General features: G+C 41.3%; 2 protein-coding genes and 2 long non-coding RNA genes across 4 annotated transcripts in view; 3 read left to right on the forward strand and 1 right to left on the reverse strand.

The window, feature by feature from the left end:
* The window catches only part of LOC139550484 (uncharacterized), a 182,593-nt gene that overhangs the window by 92,071 nt on the left and 70,102 nt on the right, over positions 1-20,420 (reverse strand). The window lies entirely within an intron of this gene.
* On the forward strand, positions 1,595-8,424 carry LOC139550188 (zinc finger protein 771-like). The gene is made up of 2 exons (XM_071360894.1): positions 1,595-2,059; positions 8,265-8,424. The coding sequence occupies exons 1-2, from the start codon at positions 1,777-1,779 to the stop codon at positions 8,417-8,419; spliced, it is 438 nt and encodes a 145-aa protein (XP_071216995.1). The 5' UTR covers positions 1,595-1,776; the 3' UTR covers positions 8,420-8,424.
* Positions 8,423-10,523, forward strand: LOC139552520 (zinc finger protein 180-like; the record flags this gene model as incomplete). The annotated part of the gene is made up of 1 exon (XM_071364330.1): positions 8,423-10,523. A coding segment is annotated over one exon (762 nt), but the record flags the coding sequence as incomplete, so codon positions are not given.
* On the forward strand, positions 12,689-14,805 carry LOC139550598 (uncharacterized). The gene is made up of 2 exons (XR_011670086.1): positions 12,689-13,982; positions 14,472-14,805. It is a non-coding gene; the product is annotated as an uncharacterized lncRNA (long non-coding RNA).

Below are 20,420 nucleotides of genomic sequence, written 5' to 3' on the forward strand. Positions count from 1 at the left end.
TCCCAACACTCCCAACTATAATTCTCTTTGGCACCGTAGACATCTAGTGACCACTTGATTCCATGTGACATTATTACCGTTATATCAACACACTTAACACTCCCAACACTCCCAACTATAATTCTCTACAAAAATCTCTGAAACTGGAAACACTTATCTCCCTCACTAGCTTTAAGCACCAGCTGTCAGAGCAGCTCACAGATTACTGCACCTGAACATAGCCCATCTATAATTTAGCCCAAACAACTACCTCTTTCCCTACTGTATTTATTTATTTATTTAGCTCCTTTGCACCCCATTATTTCTATCTCTACTTTGCACATTCTTCCACTGCAAATCTACCATTCCAGTGTTTTACTTGCTATATTGTATTTACTTTGCCACCATGGCCTTTTTTTTTGCCTTCACTTTACCTCCCTTATCTCCCCTCACTTGCTCACATTGTATATAGACTTATTTTTCTACTGTATTATTGACTGTATGTTTGTTTTACTCCATGTGTAACTCTGTGTTGTTGTATGTGTCGAACTGCTTTGTTTTATCTTGGCCAGGTTGCAGTTGTAAATGAGAACTTGTTCTCAACTGGCCTACCTGGTTAAATAAAGGAGAAATAATTAACATATAATAATACATACAAATGTAGTAGTAGTATAGACCTAGTCTGTTCATTATATACATCTACATGATGTATTGTTACACCATGTAGTATCAGTATAGACCTAGTCTGTTCATTATATACATCTACATGATGTATTGTTACACCATGTAGGAGCAGTATAGACCTAGTCTGTTCATTATATACATCTACATGATGTATTGTTACACCATGTAGGAGCAGTATAGACCTAGTCTGTTCATTATATACATCTACATGATGTATTGTTACACCATGTAGGAGCAGTATAGACCTAGTCTGTTCATTATATACATCTACATGATGTATTGTTACACCATGTAGGAGCAGTATAGACCTAGTCTGTTCATTATATAGGAGCAGTATAGACCTAGTCTGTTCATTATATACATCTACATGATGTATTGTTACACCATGTAGGAGCAGTATAGACCTAGTCTGTTCATTATATACATCTACATGATGTATTGTTACACCATGTAGGAGCAGTATAGACCTAGTCTGTTCATTATATACATCTACATGATGTAATGTTACACCATGTAGGAGCAGTATAGACCTAGTCTGTTCATTATATACATCTACATGATGTATTGTTACACCATGTAGGAGCAGTATGGACCTACAGTAGCTTGCTAATTATTTAGATTTAGTTTGACTTAATGAAACTGCCTTAAATGTGCTGCAGTAACCATTTTTTATTCGCAGTAATCAATCAACACTTTCCTGTCTTTGTATGTCTCAATATAATAGTATTATTTAATTAAATCCATTTACAATAATCTTTGTCTGAAAATAAAATATGATCCTCAACTGCGTTTCCCCTCCAGTCAGCAGACGGCGATGTGAGTCTTTCAGGCGACGCTGCCAGCGTGACGTATAATCTAGTGGACGGTTCTTCATAAACAGCTCGTCAACCACCCCGGTAGCTTGCTAGCCAACATAGCCGAAAGATTCAAGCTATTAATACGCTTTCGGTGTATATTACCGACTGTGTTTTAGACACACTTCTGTAGTATCAACTTGTTAACCTATTTAATATAATATTACGTTATTTTGTATTAGTCAGCTATAGTAGCTGGCTGGTTAAATTAGCACTAGCCTAGTCGCTAATGATAGCTAGCTAGCTAACATCCCCGAACATGAGCTCCCTAAACTTCTCCCCTCTCGTTAAAGAAGAAGTGGTCTGCTGGACGGAGAATGAAGCTCTGGGGCTGAACATTGTCGTGAAAGAGGAGAAGGAAGAAGAGGATGTCACAGTAAAACAAGAAGTAGATGGTGAGGCTGTTACAGTGAAAGAAGAAGAGAAAGACGTTTCAGTGAAAGAAGAGGAAGATGCGTTCAGAGTGAAAGAGGAGGAGGAGGATGATGCAGTAAAAGAGGAGGAGAAGGAAGAAGAGGAGGAGGGAGATCTGTTTAACCCCAGTAAGTACCGTCTCTGCAGTCGTTGAACCAATATGCAGTAAAGGGGTTCTACACTTTAATGTTGTTCTGTAGGAATGGCTGAAGCTACACTGTAACGTGTAGAACATCAAGAGTGGACCATCAACAAAACGTTAACAATTGACCAAATGCATCCAATGACAATGCCTGAAATACTGTAGTCCTCAATATATCCTATTAGATTAGCCCAATATGTAGTCTTAAAGGGGCAATCAGCAGTTGTTACATCTATTTTGGGACTTATACATTAATGATATGTACCCATTGTTTCTTGAAGAAATCACTTATAAATGCCTCATGAGCTTAGTTCAACTGTCGTACCCCATCAGAACCCAAAATATGAGCTTTTTTTTACTCCAATGTTTGTCAGTAAATATAAACAAACACTGTATATCCTCAAAACATGGTTAAAACTAGAATGTTGATATCATGGATGGTTGCATTTCTCCAGCCTTGTCCCTCAGCTTTTTACTGAAATGGGCAGGGAGTACTCTTTGTTCTTGTTTCTACTGCTGATTCCTGCCCCCGTTACTCCTCAAGGTCCAAGGACTGTATGTTATTTTCAGAGGTAGACTGGCTCTGGCAGCTAAAATAGTCAAATATTCCATCTAAATGTGAATCGATTTTCAATTGCGATACATTTCTAGAAACATAAATCGCTGTACTTTCATATCAATTGAGAATAATTTCACACAATACTTTCATATCACATCAAAATAAGTAACCAGTTGCAATACCCCAAACGGTAAACCAAATTCGTTTCTCATAATTTCACCTTCCTTTAAGCTTCTTTTTCTTCTTTGGACTTTATATGGCGGTTGGAAACCAACTTTAAGGTGCATTACCACCATCAACTGGACTGGAGTGTGGACCTCAGTTCATCTTTCAATCACCCACGTGGGTATATACCAAGACAGTCATGAAGAGGGCACAACAAAACCTTTTCCCCCTCAGGAGATTGAAAAGATTTATCATGGGTCCCCAGATCCTCAAAAGGTAATACACTGGACTGGGTGACTGGAGTCTCTGACAATTTTGTGGGCTTTCCTCTGACACCGCCTATTATATAGGTCCTGGATGGCAGGAAGCTTGGACACAGTGATGTACTGGGCCGTTCGCACTATATAGACTGTTTTCTCTGCTACCGCACGCCAAGTGGTACCGCAGCGCCAAGTCTAGAACCAAAAGCCTCCTCAACAGCTTCTACCCCCAAGCCATAAGAATGCTGAACAATTCATAAAATCACCACCATCACCACTTTGGTGCACTGCTGCTACTCGCTGGTTGTTTGTTACCTATGCATAGTCACTATGCCCCCACCTTCATGTACAGATTACCTCTACTAGCCTGTACCCCCGCACACTGACTCGGTACCGATGCCCCCTGTATATAGCCTCCACATATAGCCTCCACACTGACTCAGTACTGGTGCCCCCTGTGTATAGCCTCCACACTGACTCTGTACCGGTACCCCCTGTATATAGCCTCCACATTGACTCTGTACCGGTACCCCCTGTATATAGCCTCCACATTGACTCTGTACCAGTACCCCCTGTATATAACCTCCACACTAACTCGGTACCGGTGCCCCCTGTATATAGCCTCCACACTGACTCGGTACCGGTGCCCCCTGTATATAGCCTCCACACTGACTCGGTACCGGTGCCCCCTGTATATAGCCTCCACACTGACTCAGTACCGGTGCACCCTGTATATAACCTCCACACTGACTCAGTACCGGTGCACCCTGTATATAACCTCCACACTGACTCAGTACCGGTGCCCCCTGTATATAACCTCCACACTGACTCAGTACCGGTGCCCCCTGTATATAGCCTCCACATTGACTCAGTACCGGTGCCCCCTGTATATAGCCTCCACACTGACTCAGTACCGGTGCCCCCTGTATATAGCCTCGTTATTCTCATTGTGTTACTTTTATTATTACTTTTTATTTTAGTGTACTTGGTAAATGTTTTCTTCTTCTTGAACTGCACTGTTGGTTAAGGGCTTGTAAGTAAAGCATTTCACAGTCAAGTCTAAGTTGGTGTCTTGACGGATTTGTAAAAAACGGTTTGTCATAAAACACTATATATATATTTTTTTATATATGTTGCTGACACCCCTCCCCAGAGGTGTCTCATTATTGGGATTCATTGCTGATTCCTACCTGTAGCTCATTATGAGGTGTCTAATGATACAGGTTAAGGGTCCTGTTGGAGGTTGGTAGCGGAGTCGAGGGAACAAGCAGGGTTGGACAGGGCCATGTTATTATCCCACACAGTCTCTGTGGTTCATATGAACCCCATTCCTGGGAATTCGTTTTGATTACAAATCGCCCCTGTCTGTTACCACAGAAGGGTTCCGTCTGTCCCATTCCCAGCTAGGTTACGAGGCGCTTTGTCACCAGTACCTATGACTGGTTGATAGGGGAAACCTCCATGCTTATTATAGAAAAAAGTAATTAGGAAAAGTTTTTAGTAAACTGAAATAAATTAACAAACCTGTTTGAAGAATGAAAACTATTCCAAAACTATCTTTGACTCCAAAACTAAAATAGCCTAAAATAATAACCAGTATGAATTATGTTCAGTTTGAAAATTTTATATCTTAACTTTGGGCAAAAATATAATATTTTTTATGTGGTTTTAAAGCTTCTGAACCTGGTGGCTGGTAAATGCTGCCATGGGATGGCAATGTTTCAAATAGACCTAGCTTGTGTATCACTATCACTTGCTTTCACCAGAAATACTTTAAGAAATGAGGATATTGGAAACTCCTTTCGATTCGTATTAACAGCTAAAAGAAAAGAACATTGGCATTAATTACTCCTCCGTGAACAAGAAGCACAACAATACAAATATTTTCAGAGATAATTAGAGATTATTGACTTGTTCTCTGTAATATCGTAAAGCTTTGCAATCGTAACATTACGTACTTTCAAGGAAAATAGGCATGTTTCTCGACTCATACCCTGACTTTAAAAAGAGATTTCGTGAGAATTAGCTTAGGAACTGTGTGTCACAGCATGACAATGTGAACGCGATTGGTCGACAGTCTCTTGGACGGGCGTTATATACGCTTTGACATTTTCTGGAATAGTTTTTATTTGGAAACGTTTTTGTTAACTTGCCTGCCTATTGCATTTGGAATGCACTGTACTGTTCATCTCTGAAACTCACTGAGATAATTCCTTTGATCCAGCAGTAGCAATACAGGGATATAACATCTACAGAAAAGACAGGAATGCTTATAGGGGAGATGTTGCTGTATACAGTGCATTCTGAAAGTATTCAAACCCCTTGACTTTTTCCACATTTTGTTAAAAACATCTCCACAGCATCATCCGTAGGGATGGTACCAGGTTTCCTCCAGACGTGACTCTTGGCATTCAGGCCAAAGAGTTCCATCTTGGTTTCATCAAGCCAGCAAATCTTGTTTCTCATGGTCTGAGAGTCCTTAAGGTGCCTTTTGGCAAACTCCGAGCAGTCTGTCATGTGCCTTTTACTGAGGAGTGGTTTCCATCTGGCCACTCTACCGTTAAGGTCTGATTGGTGGAGGGCTGCAGAGATGGTTGTCCTTCTGGAAGGTTCTTCCATCTCCACAGAGGATCTCTGGAGCTCTGTCAGAGTGACCATCAGGTTTTTGGTCACCTCCCTGACCAAGACCCTTCTGTCCAAACTGAGCGATTGGGGGAGGTGACCAGCTCTAGGCAGAGTATTCCATTTAAAAATGATGGAGGCCACTGAGTTCTTAGGGACCTTCAATGCTGCAGAATTTTTTTTGGTACTCTTCCCCAGATCTGTGCCTTGACACAATCCTATCTAGGACCTCTTGGGACAGTTCCTTCGACCTCATTGCTTGGTTTTCGCTCTGACATGCACTGTCATTTGTGGGACCATATATAAACAGGTGTGTGCCTTCCAAATCATATCCAATCAATTGAATTTATTTAATTTACCACAGGTGGACTCCGAACAAGTTGTAGATACATCTCAAGGACGATTAATGGAAACAAGATGCACCTGAAAGCAATTTCGAGTCTCATAGCAAAGGGTCTGAATACTTATGTAAATAAGGTATTTCTGTTAATTATCTGTTGTCATTATGGGCTATTGATGACACCCCTCTGAAACAAGATAACCATCAGAAAAACCTCTTCTCTTCCTTAGCTTACTCCTCCCACTGCTGCTGGCCTTTGTAAATTTTGATGTTATAGTCCTATGGTTTCTGGTAATAGGCTACACCAGCAGTCGGCAACCTTTCTCCATTTGGTGCTAATTTATCTGACAATTTCTACTGATCTGGTGCCAGTTATGATTTTCATATTCACATTTTACTGGAACAGTTTAATTTATAATAGTCTTTGTATCTCAACATAATTCTCTGTGGTTAATCTACATTCTATTTAAATGAAAATTATAAATACAATTTTTTATTGCCATTGCTACATTTTTTAAAATAACATACATAAAGCCCAAACATTTTATCGTTGTGGCCTGCAGGTACAAAATATCCTGATAAAAATAAATTTCTTATAAATCACATTGGCTACGCATGGCCTGTCTACAACAAACTTTTAAACATTGTATCAACTATCAACTGGGTGAAACTCCTGATGTTCTTATTTTCCTCAATTAAGTTGGAAAAATAGGATGATCGAGTAGCAGTGAGGGCTCTTCGATACTGCACGGTACTGTCTTTCCAAGCTAGTCGGAAGACTTCCAGTTTGTTGTGGCGCCATTTCCGTTCCAATTGTCTGGAAGCTTGCTTCAGAGCTCGGGTATTTGCTGTATACCAGGGAGCTAGTTTCTTATGACAAATGTTTTTTGTTTTTAGGGGTGCGACTGCATCTAGAGTATTGCGCAAGGTTAAATTGAGTTCCTCAGTTAGGTGGTTACCTGATTTTTGTCCTCTGACGTCCTTGGGTAAGCAGAGGGAGTCTGGAAGGGCATCGGGGAATCTTTGGGTTGTCTGAGAATGTATAGCATGACTTTTGATGCTCCTTGGTTGGGGTCTGAGCAGATTATTTGTTGTGATTGCAAACGTAATAAAATGGTGGTCCGATAGTCCAGGATTATGAGGAAAAACATTAAGATCCACAACATTTATTCCATGAGACAAAACTAGGTCCAGAGTATGACTGGGGAAGTGACTAGGTCTGGAGACATGTTGGACAAAACCCACTGAGTCGATGATGGCTCCGAAAGCCTTTTGGAGTGGGACTGTGGACTTTTCCATGTGAATATTAAAGTCACAAAAAATGTGAATATTATCTGCCATGACTACAAGGTCCGATAGGAATTCAGGGAACTCAGTGAGGAACGCTGTATACGGCCCAGGAGGCCTGTAAACAGTAACTATAAAAAGTGATTGAGTAGGCTGCATAGATTTCATGACTAGAAGCTCAAAAGACAAACTATTTTTTATTTTTTTTGTAAATTTAAATTTGCTATCGTAAATGTTAGCAACACCTCCGCCTTTGCGGGATGCACAGGGGATATGGTCACTAGTGTAACCAGGAGGTGAGGCCTCATTTAACACAGTAAATTCATCATGCTTAAGCCATGTTTCAGTCAGGCCAATCACATCAAGATTATGATCAGTGATTAGTTCATTGACTATAACTGCCTTTGAAGTGAGGGATCTAACATTAAGTAGCCCTATTTTGAGATGTGAGGTATCACAATCGCTTTAAATAATGGCAGGAATGGAGGAGGTCTTTATTCTTGTGAGATTGCTAAGGCGAATACCGCCATGTTTAGAGACACGGTCTCAATAGCTGAGCTGACTACACTGACTGTGCTAGTGGCTATCGGTGTCCTCATTAGCAGGGAGGAGTTTCTGCATTTAAATTATCTGTCCATCGCCCTCGTACCTCAATTTTATTAAACACAGAAAGGGGCCTATATTGGAGTCCAAAGGTCATCTGGCACACTGCTTAGGATTTCAACAACATGAATAACTTATTTCTAGCCTACAATCATCGATGTTACTACTAATGTGAAAACAAGACAAAATATGACTATTGTTGCTCATTTTAAGACAATTGTCAAATAATTTGAACATTTATTACAGACGTCAATTGTTGTACAACATCATGGCTACTCTGTTGGCATCACCTTTTACAGTGAATTTCTGCTGTTGTTGGCCTTTAACCATCGGTCACACTTTGTCGTTCACACAGGAGAGAGACGCGACTATTGTGGTTCCTTTGCGGAGCCTCAACAACCTCATGATGCTGACGAGGCAGAGAAGAGTCTCTCCAGGCCAGAACACCTCAAGAAACACCAGCAGAGATCCACAGGGAAGAAACCTCACTGCTGCTCTGACTGTGGGTAGAGAATCACCTCATCAGGCATTAAAATTCATCAGGGAACACACACAGGAGAGAAACCTTATAGCTGTGGTCAATGTGGGAAGAGATGTACTACATTTGGCCAGCTGACTCAACACCAGAGAATACACACAGGAGAGAAATCGTATAGCTGTGGTCAATGTGGGAAAAGTTTTGGTGCATCTAGAGATCTGACAGTGCACCAGAGAATACACACAGGAGAGAAACCTTATAGCTGTGGTCAATGTGGGAAGAGTTTTGGTCGATCTGGCCACCTGACATCACACCAGAGAACACACACAGGAGAGAAACCTTATAGCTGTGGTCAATGTGGGAAGAGTTTTAATCAATCTAGCACTCTGACTCTACACCAGAGAATACACACAGGAGAGAAACCTTATAGCTGTGGTCAATGTGGGAAGAGTTTTACTACATCTAGCATTCTGACTCTACACCAGAGAACACACACAGGAGAGAAACCTTATAGCTGTGGTCAATGTGGGAAGAGTTTTGGTCGATCTGGCCACCTGACATCACACCAGAGAACACACATTGGAGAGAAACCTTATAGCTGTGATCAATGTGGGAAGAGTTTTACTACATCTGACAAGCTGACATTACACCAGAGAACACACACAGGAGAGAAACCGTATAGCTGTGGTCAATGTGGGAAGAGTTTTACTACATCTAGCAATCTGACTGTACACCAGAGAACACACACAGGAGAGAAACCTTATAGCTGTGTTCAGTGTGACAAAATACATACATGAAGGAGTTATTTTGTGATATCAATGAATTATTGTCACAATGTAGAATGTTTTAACATTGTAGTATGAGTATTTTAAGGAGTTTCTCAATGTAGAACCCTAATTCAATTGGTTTCAGCGTGATATGGATATTAGCCTTGGGAAAAATCCAGGCTCTGAATGAAAAGAGTACTATTTATGTGATTTAACAAAAAGTTACTAACACAAAAAGAGCTTTTGTTACACTTACCATGTTGGTGACCCACTTGAATCAAAATGCAACACTTCAAAATGTAGCGAGCTGTTTTCTACAAATTGTCCTCTAACCAGGGATGTACACATTATTCCCAGATTCCGTGTGGTTTTTGAGCTGTTAGTTTTAACAGGACGTGCAACCTCATATCCCTTCTGTCACACAATTGATTTCAACGTGATATCGATGAGTGATGACAAATATGTGTTGTGTTCCTTTGTTTAGTGACCCCTAAATTTAAATGCATCACTCCCAAATGTAGCTGACTGTCTTCTGCAGGTTGTCCTCTAACCAGTGAGCTAAAATATATCTCCCATTTCCATGTGTTTTTTTAGTTGTGTTCGTTTCAACAGCACATACATCCTGATTTCCCCCCTAATCGATATCAGTGATTTATACATATTACTTTATGTTCTATATTATACATATTAACAAACATTTGGTTTTGATATTTCATATTTCCAATTCATGTAACATTTAGTAATTATAATTATTTAAGTAATCAACTGACAATTTTCGGGTATAATTATATTGACGTTGTTGCCCCTCTTTTAGAATATCAGGGTTCATTCTCAGATGTGCCAACCCAAATGTACTAGAGCATGACATTGGGGACTGGGACTTCCTGTCTTTAAGTTTGATGTGGGTTTTTCTTTAGTTTTTCTCTTCTTGGGCAGATTTAGTGGGACTCATGGGTGGTGTCTTTTAGGTCCCAGTTGTTGTTACTAGTCAACTTTCAGTGGACACCCCCATAGTGTCTTTCAGAACCCCTCCTAAAAAAACAAGCTTATATTTTGGGTTGGATATTGCATCCAATTAATATTTTAATCAATGGTATTTCCTTAGAATGTTCATTAGTCTTTCAGTTGTTAGTCTTCTGTTTGTTGTGTACTAAATAATATTGTGCTGTATAAATAAAGCTTGATTTGATTTCAACAAATTAACCCAATGACCAATCAACAGACTCTTGGTCCCTCTTAGTATGAAAAACAGTATCACTTTTCCAGCCTGCTGAAGGCCTGGTGGAGTGGTAAACACCACCCCCGGCTCTACCAGGGGCTTGAGGTGGTCTCCCACAACTCTGATTATGTCATGTTCTGTGGCCTTGCCGTTCCATTTCTTGACTGCCCCTGCAACACAGAAAGAAACACATTTAGACATATTATATAAAACACTCAAAGTAATGGATATGGAGCATCTATGGCCTCAGTTACACCTGGCACCTAAATGTGACTTCTGTTATCTGATCACTCCAAGCTGCATTAGGTTCAGATCTACCAGGATGGTCCTTTGACATAGTCTGGATGCAGTCAGGCCACTGAATATAAATAAGCAATGTAAAGAGATGGGGTGAATGAGTGGGGAAAAGTACATTCTACACAAATGACCTTCATAATAGCAAAGAACAAATGTGTGTGCCTGAGGGGAAATTAACTTTCATACAGCCAAAAGGAGTGAGAAATTACACCAATATCAGTGGACAATTTGCACTAATGTAAATATACATGGATTATGGAACATATTCCCTTTTGCTGACGTGATGAACCGCTAAGGGGACATAAATATTTACCATCTAAACCATGTGTGACCTCTCTCCTCTCTGGCTGTAGAAGTGTTCTTCCTAACCAGTCCCTCAACAGCTCTCTGACTGAGCTCCACCCTCACTGGGTCTTCAGAGGAGAGGAAGGCTGAGGAGGGATGGAAGGATGAATGGATCAGTCAGTCAATAAAGTGTAGAGCTGCTGTCTGACAAAATCACTATTTTGGTAGTTCATTAAAGTAAATAAGGCTTAATGACTGCTGAATACAAACTATCAATCACTTAGATCATGTATTTTCAACGGGCTAGGGACGTCCCGTTGAAGTTGACATTTAAAAGGGTTAAGGTTAGGGTTTAGGGTAGGGATGTCCCAAGGATTCCAGATAGCATTGACCATTGTGCATTCTTCTGTCTCTGTTACATAGCAGGTGTAAAATAAACAGACAAGACAAGTAGACACGCAGTGCATTATGGTCATTGTATTTTAAATAATAGCATCTAATTATGCCAATCTGTTTGTGGGGTTGTTAGAGAAGAATGTGATTGACAGCCCTAACAATCCATTCTAGCACCTCATCAGGCTCTGTAAAAGTCTTCATTGATGACGTGTTCCTTCTATTCCAGGGGACAGCAGAGGAACTTCATCAATTCCACTCCATCAATACAAGCAGTGAACATCTGAAATTCACCCTCACCTTTGAGGCGCATGAAACAAGTTATCTGGACATTTTGATTAAGAGGGAGGGGTGTGGTTTTAGCACAGACCTATGCAGGAAGCAGACGGACAGGAATTCCCTGTTACGCAGAGACAGCTTCCACCCTACACAAGTTACTAAGTCTTTAACCACACTGTGTTGTTACACTGGTGAGTAAAAACTCATGCTTCCTACACTTTAACTTGTTGTCTGAAAATAAAATGTAAATTTTCGTCAACTGCGTCCAGTCAGCAGATGGACTAGATGCCGCTTAGGCCGCCGGTTGTGACTCCGTCAAGAATTCAGCAGAGCAAGTTTGTATGAAGGTCTGGTTATTAAATGGGTTCATAGTTCAATAGTAATATCCTCTAAAACGCTCTGGGGACAGACTTTGTTGCCCTGTTTCCAGTTGTCCACATGGCTCGGAGAACCTCTTCAAGTAAGGAAATAGATTTTGGAAATGTAAAGAAACAACGATGTATTATTAGCTAACTAGCTACAGTGCAGGCTAACTCTAATGAGCTGCTAAATGAGCTAGCTAGTTGGCTAGCTAATACTGTATAGATAGATAAGTGAATGAAATATCAACAGCTACCTAACTTCATATTAGCTAGCTATCTATTTATCACTGTAAAAAACAAACTCCAAATGCATTTGTAGGTAGCTAGCTAACAGCCATGGAGGGTGAAAGGATAGCAGCCCCAACTGTCAGTGAGAGAGGAGGCTATTCTGGATAGGGCAGGTACTTTTGTGTAGTTCCTGTCCCTAGAAGTGAGGACGGAGATAATAGTAACATAATATTCAGTGTGGTGTAATTTGACTATAATGAAGTGTGTTTCTTGTGAGGTTTTCTGTCCTCAGATAAAGAGCGCTATGAAAGCCAGTCTACATATGAAGAGGTCCCAATGCAGAGCAGTGGTTCTCAGTCCTGGGGACTCAAAGAGGCACATTGTTGTTTTTGCCTCAGCACTGCACAGCTGATTCAAATGATCAACTCATCATCAAGCTTCAAGAGGTATTTATGTATTCATTTGTGATGCCATCCTTGATATGATCCTGTTATTGTCACATGCTACACATGCACATATGTGTGCCCATGCATCTATCAATCCAATGTTATCATGATTTGTTATCAGGGAAATTATACTTTAGTAATCCACAATGACCTGGTGATGTAACAGTCTAATAATTACATTGTCTTCCATATTCCTACAGATACCTTGTAACTGGAGATTCCTTCAAAACGATTGCCTACAGTTGCCGTGTAGGGCACTGCAAGGTTGGGTGACCAGGGTCATCTGGGACTGCCTCCTGGAGGAATTCAGGTGTGTGAAGGCTACCTGTGTCCTGCGTAACTTCATGAAGATGGACACGAGGACCAGGAGGGGATCTGCAGCTCGCCGCCGTGTCCCAGAGGAGGAGTCTGCTGCTCTGCAGGATGTTTCAAGGATGGGGTCCAACAACGCAGCAAGAGAGGCAATCCGTGTGCAGGAGATCTTCACCTCCTACTTCTTCAAAGAGGGTGCTGTTCCCTGGCAACACCATAGACTACACTATGCACAACCAAAGGCTCTTTTAAGAGGGTGCTGTTCCCTGGCAACACCATAGACTACACTATGCACAACCAAAGGCTCTTTTAAGAGGGTGCTGTTCCCTGGTAACACCATAGACTACACTATGCACAACCAAAGGCTCTTTTAAGGGCCATTCACATTGCAATAAGAGTATTCTTCCATTTACTTAGCTATGTCAACTGCAGTTATTCAATTCACAGTTTCTCTCCCTTTGATTTCTACTTCTCAGGTGAGGGTGCTGTTTAGGTAAGGGTGTGATGTCTGTGCAAAAACAAAACAGGCTGTTTTAAATCACCCATTTTGAAGAAATGTAGAACTATTAGACACCCTATAACCCACACCTACACACTCATGTATCAATCTGATTGATGGATGGTGTTGTGCAGTAAGCAGGCTCAGGTGTATAACTGTGGCTCCTTCCACCTTCAAAGAATAGGCAAGAGGGCCAACCATGGAGAATAGTAAGACACTTCATTATTTCTATAACTACGCTATATTGTTTGTCCTTGTGTGTCCGTTCATGTTTTTCAGCATAAAGTACTCTGCAGCCACTTAGTGTGGTGTGGACACCAGGTGAGGCCACACACAGATTCCTGTTGAACACTGTCACTTTAACTACCTTATTTTCTCAATAACAGTCTCTCTCCTTCACTTCATCCCTCTCTCCTCTTCTCCCTAAATCCTCTAGGTTATAGCAGCTGTGTCGGTGAACCCCTCCTGCATCTGAACTGGCTACATAGAGGGCACAGCATGATCAGAGGTGAGAGGTCACTTGGTCAGGTCAACAGGAAGAATTATTAAAGAGATGCTTTACATTGAAATACAGACAGAGATGCAGTAGTCCCAGAGTTAATGATCCCAGGTCAGTTTATATTATACAGGAAGTATTATTAAAGAGATGGTTTACATTGAAATACAGATAGATGCAGTAGTCCCAGAGTTAATGATCCCAGGTCAGTTTATATTATACAGGAAGTATTAATAAAGAGATGCTTTACATTGAAATACAGACAGAGATGCAGTAGTCCCAGAGTTAATGATCCCAGGTCAGTTTATATTATACAGGAAGTATTAATAAAGAGATGCTTTACATTGAAATACAGACAGAGATGCAGTAGTCCCAGAGTTAATGATCCAAGGTCAGTTTTGCATTTCACCTCCTGATTGATGACTAACAATGTTAGAATAAAAAATAAAAACACAAGGCTTAAACATGCTCTCTCTCTCTCCATCTGTCTCTCATCTGCAGAGATGTTTTGATGTGATAGAGGATGCCAACCCCTAGTCCCATCATCGCCACCTCACCCTCTTTTAAGATAACCTTTAGGCCGACTAGAGACACTATTATGTAATTGTGATGAACTGAGAGAATATTTCGGTAGCACTGTGATTCATTAATCATGTGCTGCCTTCCCTGCTCCTATGTGCTTACCTCTTTCCCTTTCTGTCTTTTACACCTCTCTCTCCACCTCCTCTTTCTTCCTCTGTTTTTATAATGCACAACAGATGTGCATTGAAGGACAGATTGAACTTGTATTTATAACACTTGGATAATGAGCTTTTCAATAAAGCGTTTCACATTCTCTACTGGTTGAAATGAAGTGTAATGTGATGAAATACTCCACCTATCCTGTGTTTATCAGATCAATGCAGATGAAGGGCATTAGATGTTGAGATGAACCGGTGTTGGAGTATTTACATGATGCATAGGAAGTGTAGTGTACCGTTTTTTAACATTATGTTTCTGTAAATAATGAATTAACTAGTTAAATCCTGTTTCTAGTCTATTAGTTACAATGTGTAACCATTGATGTCCCAGGACCAAGATTGGTAAACACTGTTGAAGTGTATAATTGTAATACATACATGCAGACACAGTGTCATTCAAAGACTGGAATTTGATACTCCTGGTATTGGATATGACTGAAAAATCATCTCAAAGACATTCATACCTAAACTGCACCTTTATTTGCCAAGGTACAGTACATGATCAGTGAATATATTAAATGTACAGGCTACAATGTGGGGATCTCATGCATGGTAATAACTACATGTATATACGACTTGCATCCTTGGCACAACATGATATTATATTCTACTCAATCCATAGGCTTCATTAATGTCATTCAGGCTGTGTTGAAGTTGATACAACTGGCTATGATAGCTGAGGTTCATAGCTAGGTTCTGAACTAATATGTATACCAAACGTTTGGGTCCATACACAGATCGGCTAGATAGCTAGCTACACATCCATGGGCATACAGGGATTTTAATCATCCACTGCACAATAAGCAAGAACATAGCTAGCTACGTTATTTCATCTATCTGCATGGCAAATATCAGCAAGGCAAGCTTACAAAATTGTACATTCAATTTGCTGTAAATTCTTCAGCTTGCTAGATTCTTTACATCCACTGTTACACAAATCGAAAGCCTGGTTTGCTGGTTGTTTCAGGAGACCCTAAAACAACCAGAATTACAATGTCATACTCATGTCACAACACCCATAAAGCTAGCTGGCTAACTGGCTAATGTTAGCTAGTCAGCTAGCTGACTAAATCGCGATTTTCGTAAATAAATTTTATGTAAAAAAAAATGCATAATCGTTTGTCTCTACATGAACTAACATTCCTGACAACTGTACATGTTTTTTGCATGATTTTTTATGACGTTATAATCCCTTACAGTTGCTTCCGTCCTACAGTTCATCTTTGATTCAGTTCTGTGTAGGGGTTCCCCTCTCTCCTAGTATTTCTGTCCGCCATCTTTGATTCAGTTCAGTTCTGTGTAGGGGTACCCCTCTCTCCTAGTATTTCTGTCCGCCATCTTTGATTCAATTCAGTTCTGTGTAGGGTTCCCCTCTCTCCTAGTATTTCTGTCCGCCATCGATGCTGAAGAAAGTCTAACAGTCACTAGCGCAGCAGCAGCCTCCCCCGGTCCTAGTGCCGGCCCTGTAAAAAGTTTATCATGCGATGGAACGGTTGACGAAAATAAGAAATCACAGAAAAAATATATTGACTGATATTGAATTAATTAGGGGGGGGGGGGGTAATTAATATTTTAGGACTAGCTATGTTCCTGATTCCTACCTACCTTTTGTCTGAAAATTTTATTTACATTTTACTCAACTGCGTTACCCACTCCAGTCAGCTGATGGCGGTCTGGGACTTTAAGGCAATGCTGCTACTGTGACGTATAATCTAGTGGACGGAACGCTTCTTTCAGCAGCAGCAACAGTTCGTCAGACGCCTCGGTAGCTTGCTAGACAAAATAGACGAACCAATAAAGCTCTTTAGACGCTTTAGTGTATATTAGCCAATGTATTTTAAACCCACTTCTGTCGTCTAGTTAGTTATCCTTTTTAATTTCATAATTTTCATATTTACGGTATTGTTTTTATTCATCTAGCGGGCTGGTTAAGTTAGCATTAGCCTAGCTAGCTAACATCTCCAACCATGAGGTCACTAAGCTACTCTCTTGTTAATGAAGAGGAGGACTGCTGGACGGAGAAAGGAGCTCTGGTGAAAGAGGAGGAGGAAGAGAAGGATATCACAGTAAAACAAGAATTAGAGGGTGAGGCTGTTACAGTGAAAGAAGAAGAGAAAGACGTTTCAGTGAAAGAAGAGGAAGACGCGTTCAGATTGAAAGAGGAAGAGGATGTTACAGTAAAAGAAGAGGAGGAAGAGAAAGAGGAGGGTGCAGTTTTTGGAGTGAAGGAGGAGGAGAGGGAGATGACTGTCACATCGAAAAAGGAGGAGGAGGAAACTGGATATCTGGGCCCGGTTTCCCAAACGCATCTTAAGGCATCCAGTGGTTCTAAGGATGATCTTAGCCATAAGATGTTTTTGAGAGACCGTTCCCTGATTAACACTAGTAAGTACTGTCTTAAAAACAGAGACACAAACTCTGCAGTTGTTGAACTGATGTTTTTTTTATTTAACCTTTATTTAACCAGGTGGCCATGATGTCATAATGATAGTTTAACCAGGTGACCATGATGTCATAATGATAGTTTAACCAGGTGACCATGATGTCATAATGATAGTTTAACCAGGTGACCGTGATGTCATAATGATAGTTTAACCAGGTGGCCATGATGTCATAATGATAGTTTAACCAGGTAGGCCATGATGTCATAATGATAGTTTAACCAGGTAGGCCAGTTGAGAACACGTTCTCATTTACAACTGCGACCTGGCCAAGATAAAGCAAAGCAGTGTGACACCGACAACAACACAGAGTTACACATGGAATAAACAATAAACAAGCCAATAACACAATAAGCAAGTTAATGACACAGTAGAAAAAAAGAAAGTCTATATATAGTGTGTGCAAAAGGCATGAGGTAGGCAATGAATAGTCGATAGTAGCGAAGAATTACAATTTAGCAGATTAACACTGGAGTGATAAATGAGCAGATGATGATGTGCAAGTAGAGATACTGGTGTGCAAAAGAGCAGAAAAATAAATAAAAACAGTTTGGGGATGAGGTAGGTGGACTGGGTGGGCTATTTACAGATGGACTATGTACAGCTGCAGCGATCGGTTAGCTGCTCAGATAGCTGATGTTTAAAGTTGGTGAGGGAGATAAGTCTCCAGCTTCAGCGATTTTTGAAATTCGCTCCTGTCACTGGCAGCAGAGAACTGGAAGGATGTGTGGTGGTAAAGGGGAAATCTGCAATTGCTACATCCATATTTTGACTTTTAAATTATTTATTTATAGCCATTGATTCTTGAAGAATATAACACATGCCTCATGAGCTTAGTTCACCTGTTGTACCCCATCAGAACCCATAATAAGATTTTGTACTCCAATGTATAGAAACAATGTAAATCAACACTGTAAAGCCTCAACATGGTTAAAACTATAATGTTGATATCATGGATGGTCAGTCCTTGCATCCATAGGTCTGTCTATGAATTTGAGAGTAGTTAAATTTCTCCAGCCCCATCATCATCTTATTAGCAAAATAGTGGTGGAATTACAGCTTTGTTATTGGTTGATTGATTCTTGTGTGGCTTTTTTAAAGGGACAACCTAGTATTTAAACAGCAACAAAATGGCTGCCAAGAGACTTGGTTTGGTAAACAGCTGAGGGATGGGGGCTGGGATGGGGTCTGGAGAAATGTAACCACTCTCAAATTCATAGAGAAAGCTATTGTATCAACCGTAATCCAACACCTAGCGACCTCGTCAAGAAGTTCAGACATCTTGGCAAAACAGTTTTAAGGTGTTGGCTTGACAGTCGCTGGACCCAGGTTTGAGTCCAGCTCAGGGCTACCCCCTGAATTCACTACACAAATCAAATCAAATTTTATTAGTCACATACACATGGTTAGCAGATGTTAATGCGAGTGTAGCGAAATGCTTGTGCTTCTAGTTCCGACAATGCAGTAATAACCAACAAGTAATCTAACCTAACAATTCCACAACTACTACCTTATACACACACACAAGTGTAAAGGGATAAAGAATATGTACATAAAGATATATGAATGAGTGGTGGTACAGAACGGCATGGCAAGATGCAGTAGATGGTATAGAGTACGGTATATACATATGAGATGAGTACTGTAGGGTATGTAAACATAAAGTGGCATAGTTTAAAGTGGCTAGTGGTACATGTATTACATAAAGATGGCAAGATGCAGTAGATGATATAGAGTACAGTATATACATATGAGATGGGTAATGTAGGGTATGTAAACATTATATTAAGTGGCATTGTTTAAAGTGGCTAGTGGTACATTTTTACATAATTTCCATCAATTCCCATTTTTAAAGTGGCTGGAGTTGAGTCAGTATGTTGGCAGCGGCCGCTAAATGTTAGTGGTGGCTGTTTAACAGTCTGATGGCCTTGAGATAGAAGCTGTTTTTCAGTCTCTCGGTCCCTGCTTTGATGCACCTGTACTGACCTCGCCTTCTGGATGATAGCGGGGTGAACAGGCAGTGGCTTGGGTGGTTGTTGTCCTTGATGATCTTTATGGCCTTCCTGTGACATCGGGTGGTGTAGGTGTCCTGGAGGGCAGGTAGTTTGCCCCTGGTGATGCGTTCTGCAGACCTCACTACCCTCTGGAGAGCCTTACGGTTGTGGGCGGAGCAGTTGCCGTACCAGGCGGTGATACAGCCCGACAGGATGCTCTCGATTGTGCATCTGTAGAAGTTTGTGAGTGTTTTTGGTGACAAGCCGAATTTCTTCAGCCTCCTGAGGTTGAAGAGGCGCTGCTGCGCCTTCTTCACAACGCTGTCTGTGTGGGTGGACCAATTCAGTTTGTCCGTGATGTGTACACCGAGGAACTTAAAACTTTCCACCTTCTCCACTACTGACCCGTCGATGTGGATAGGGGGGTGCTCCCTCTGCTGTTTCCTGAAGTCCACAATCATCTCCTTTGTTTTGTTGACGTTGAGTGTGAGGTTATTTTCCTGACACCACACTCCGAGGGCCCTCACCTCCTCCCTGTAGGCCGTCTCGTCGTTGTTGGTAATCAAGCCTACCACTGTAGTGTCATCCGCAAACTTGATGATTGAGTTGGAGGCGTGCATGGCCACGCAGTCGTGGGTGAACAGGGAGTACAGGAGAGGGCTCAGAACGCACCCTTGTGGGGCCCCAGTGTTGAGGATCAGCGGGGTGGAGATGTTGTTACCTACCCTCACCACCTGGGGGCGGCCCGTCAGGAAGTCCAGGACCCAGTTGCACAGGGCGGGGTCGAGACCCAGGGTCTCGAGCTTGATGACGAGTTTGGAGGGTACTATGGTGTTAAATGCTGAGCTGTAATCGATGAACAGCATTCTCACATGGGTATTCCTCTTGTCCAGATGGGTTAGGGCAGTGTGCAGTGTGGTTGCGATTGCGTCGTCTGTGGACCTATTGGGTCGGTAAGCAAATTGGAGTGGGTCTAGGGTGTCCGGTAGGGTGGAGGTGATATGGTCCTTGACTAGTCTCTCAAAGCACTTCATGATGACGGAAGTGAGTGCTACGGGGCGGTAGTCGTTTAGCTCAGTTACCTTAGCTTTCTTGGGAACAGGAACAATGGTGGCCCTCTTGAAGCATGTGGGAACAGCAGACTGGGATAAGGATTGATTGAATATGTCCGTAAACACACCAGCCAGCTGGTCTGCGCATGCTCTGAGGACGCGGCTGGGAATGCCGTCTGGGCCTGCAGCCTTGCGAGGGTTAACACGTTTAAATGTTTTACTC

The sequence above is a fragment of the Salvelinus alpinus genome, chromosome 2, assembly GCF_045679555.1.
Source record: "Salvelinus alpinus chromosome 2, SLU_Salpinus.1, whole genome shotgun sequence".
Taxonomy (NCBI): domain Eukaryota; kingdom Metazoa; phylum Chordata; class Actinopteri; order Salmoniformes; family Salmonidae; genus Salvelinus; species Salvelinus alpinus.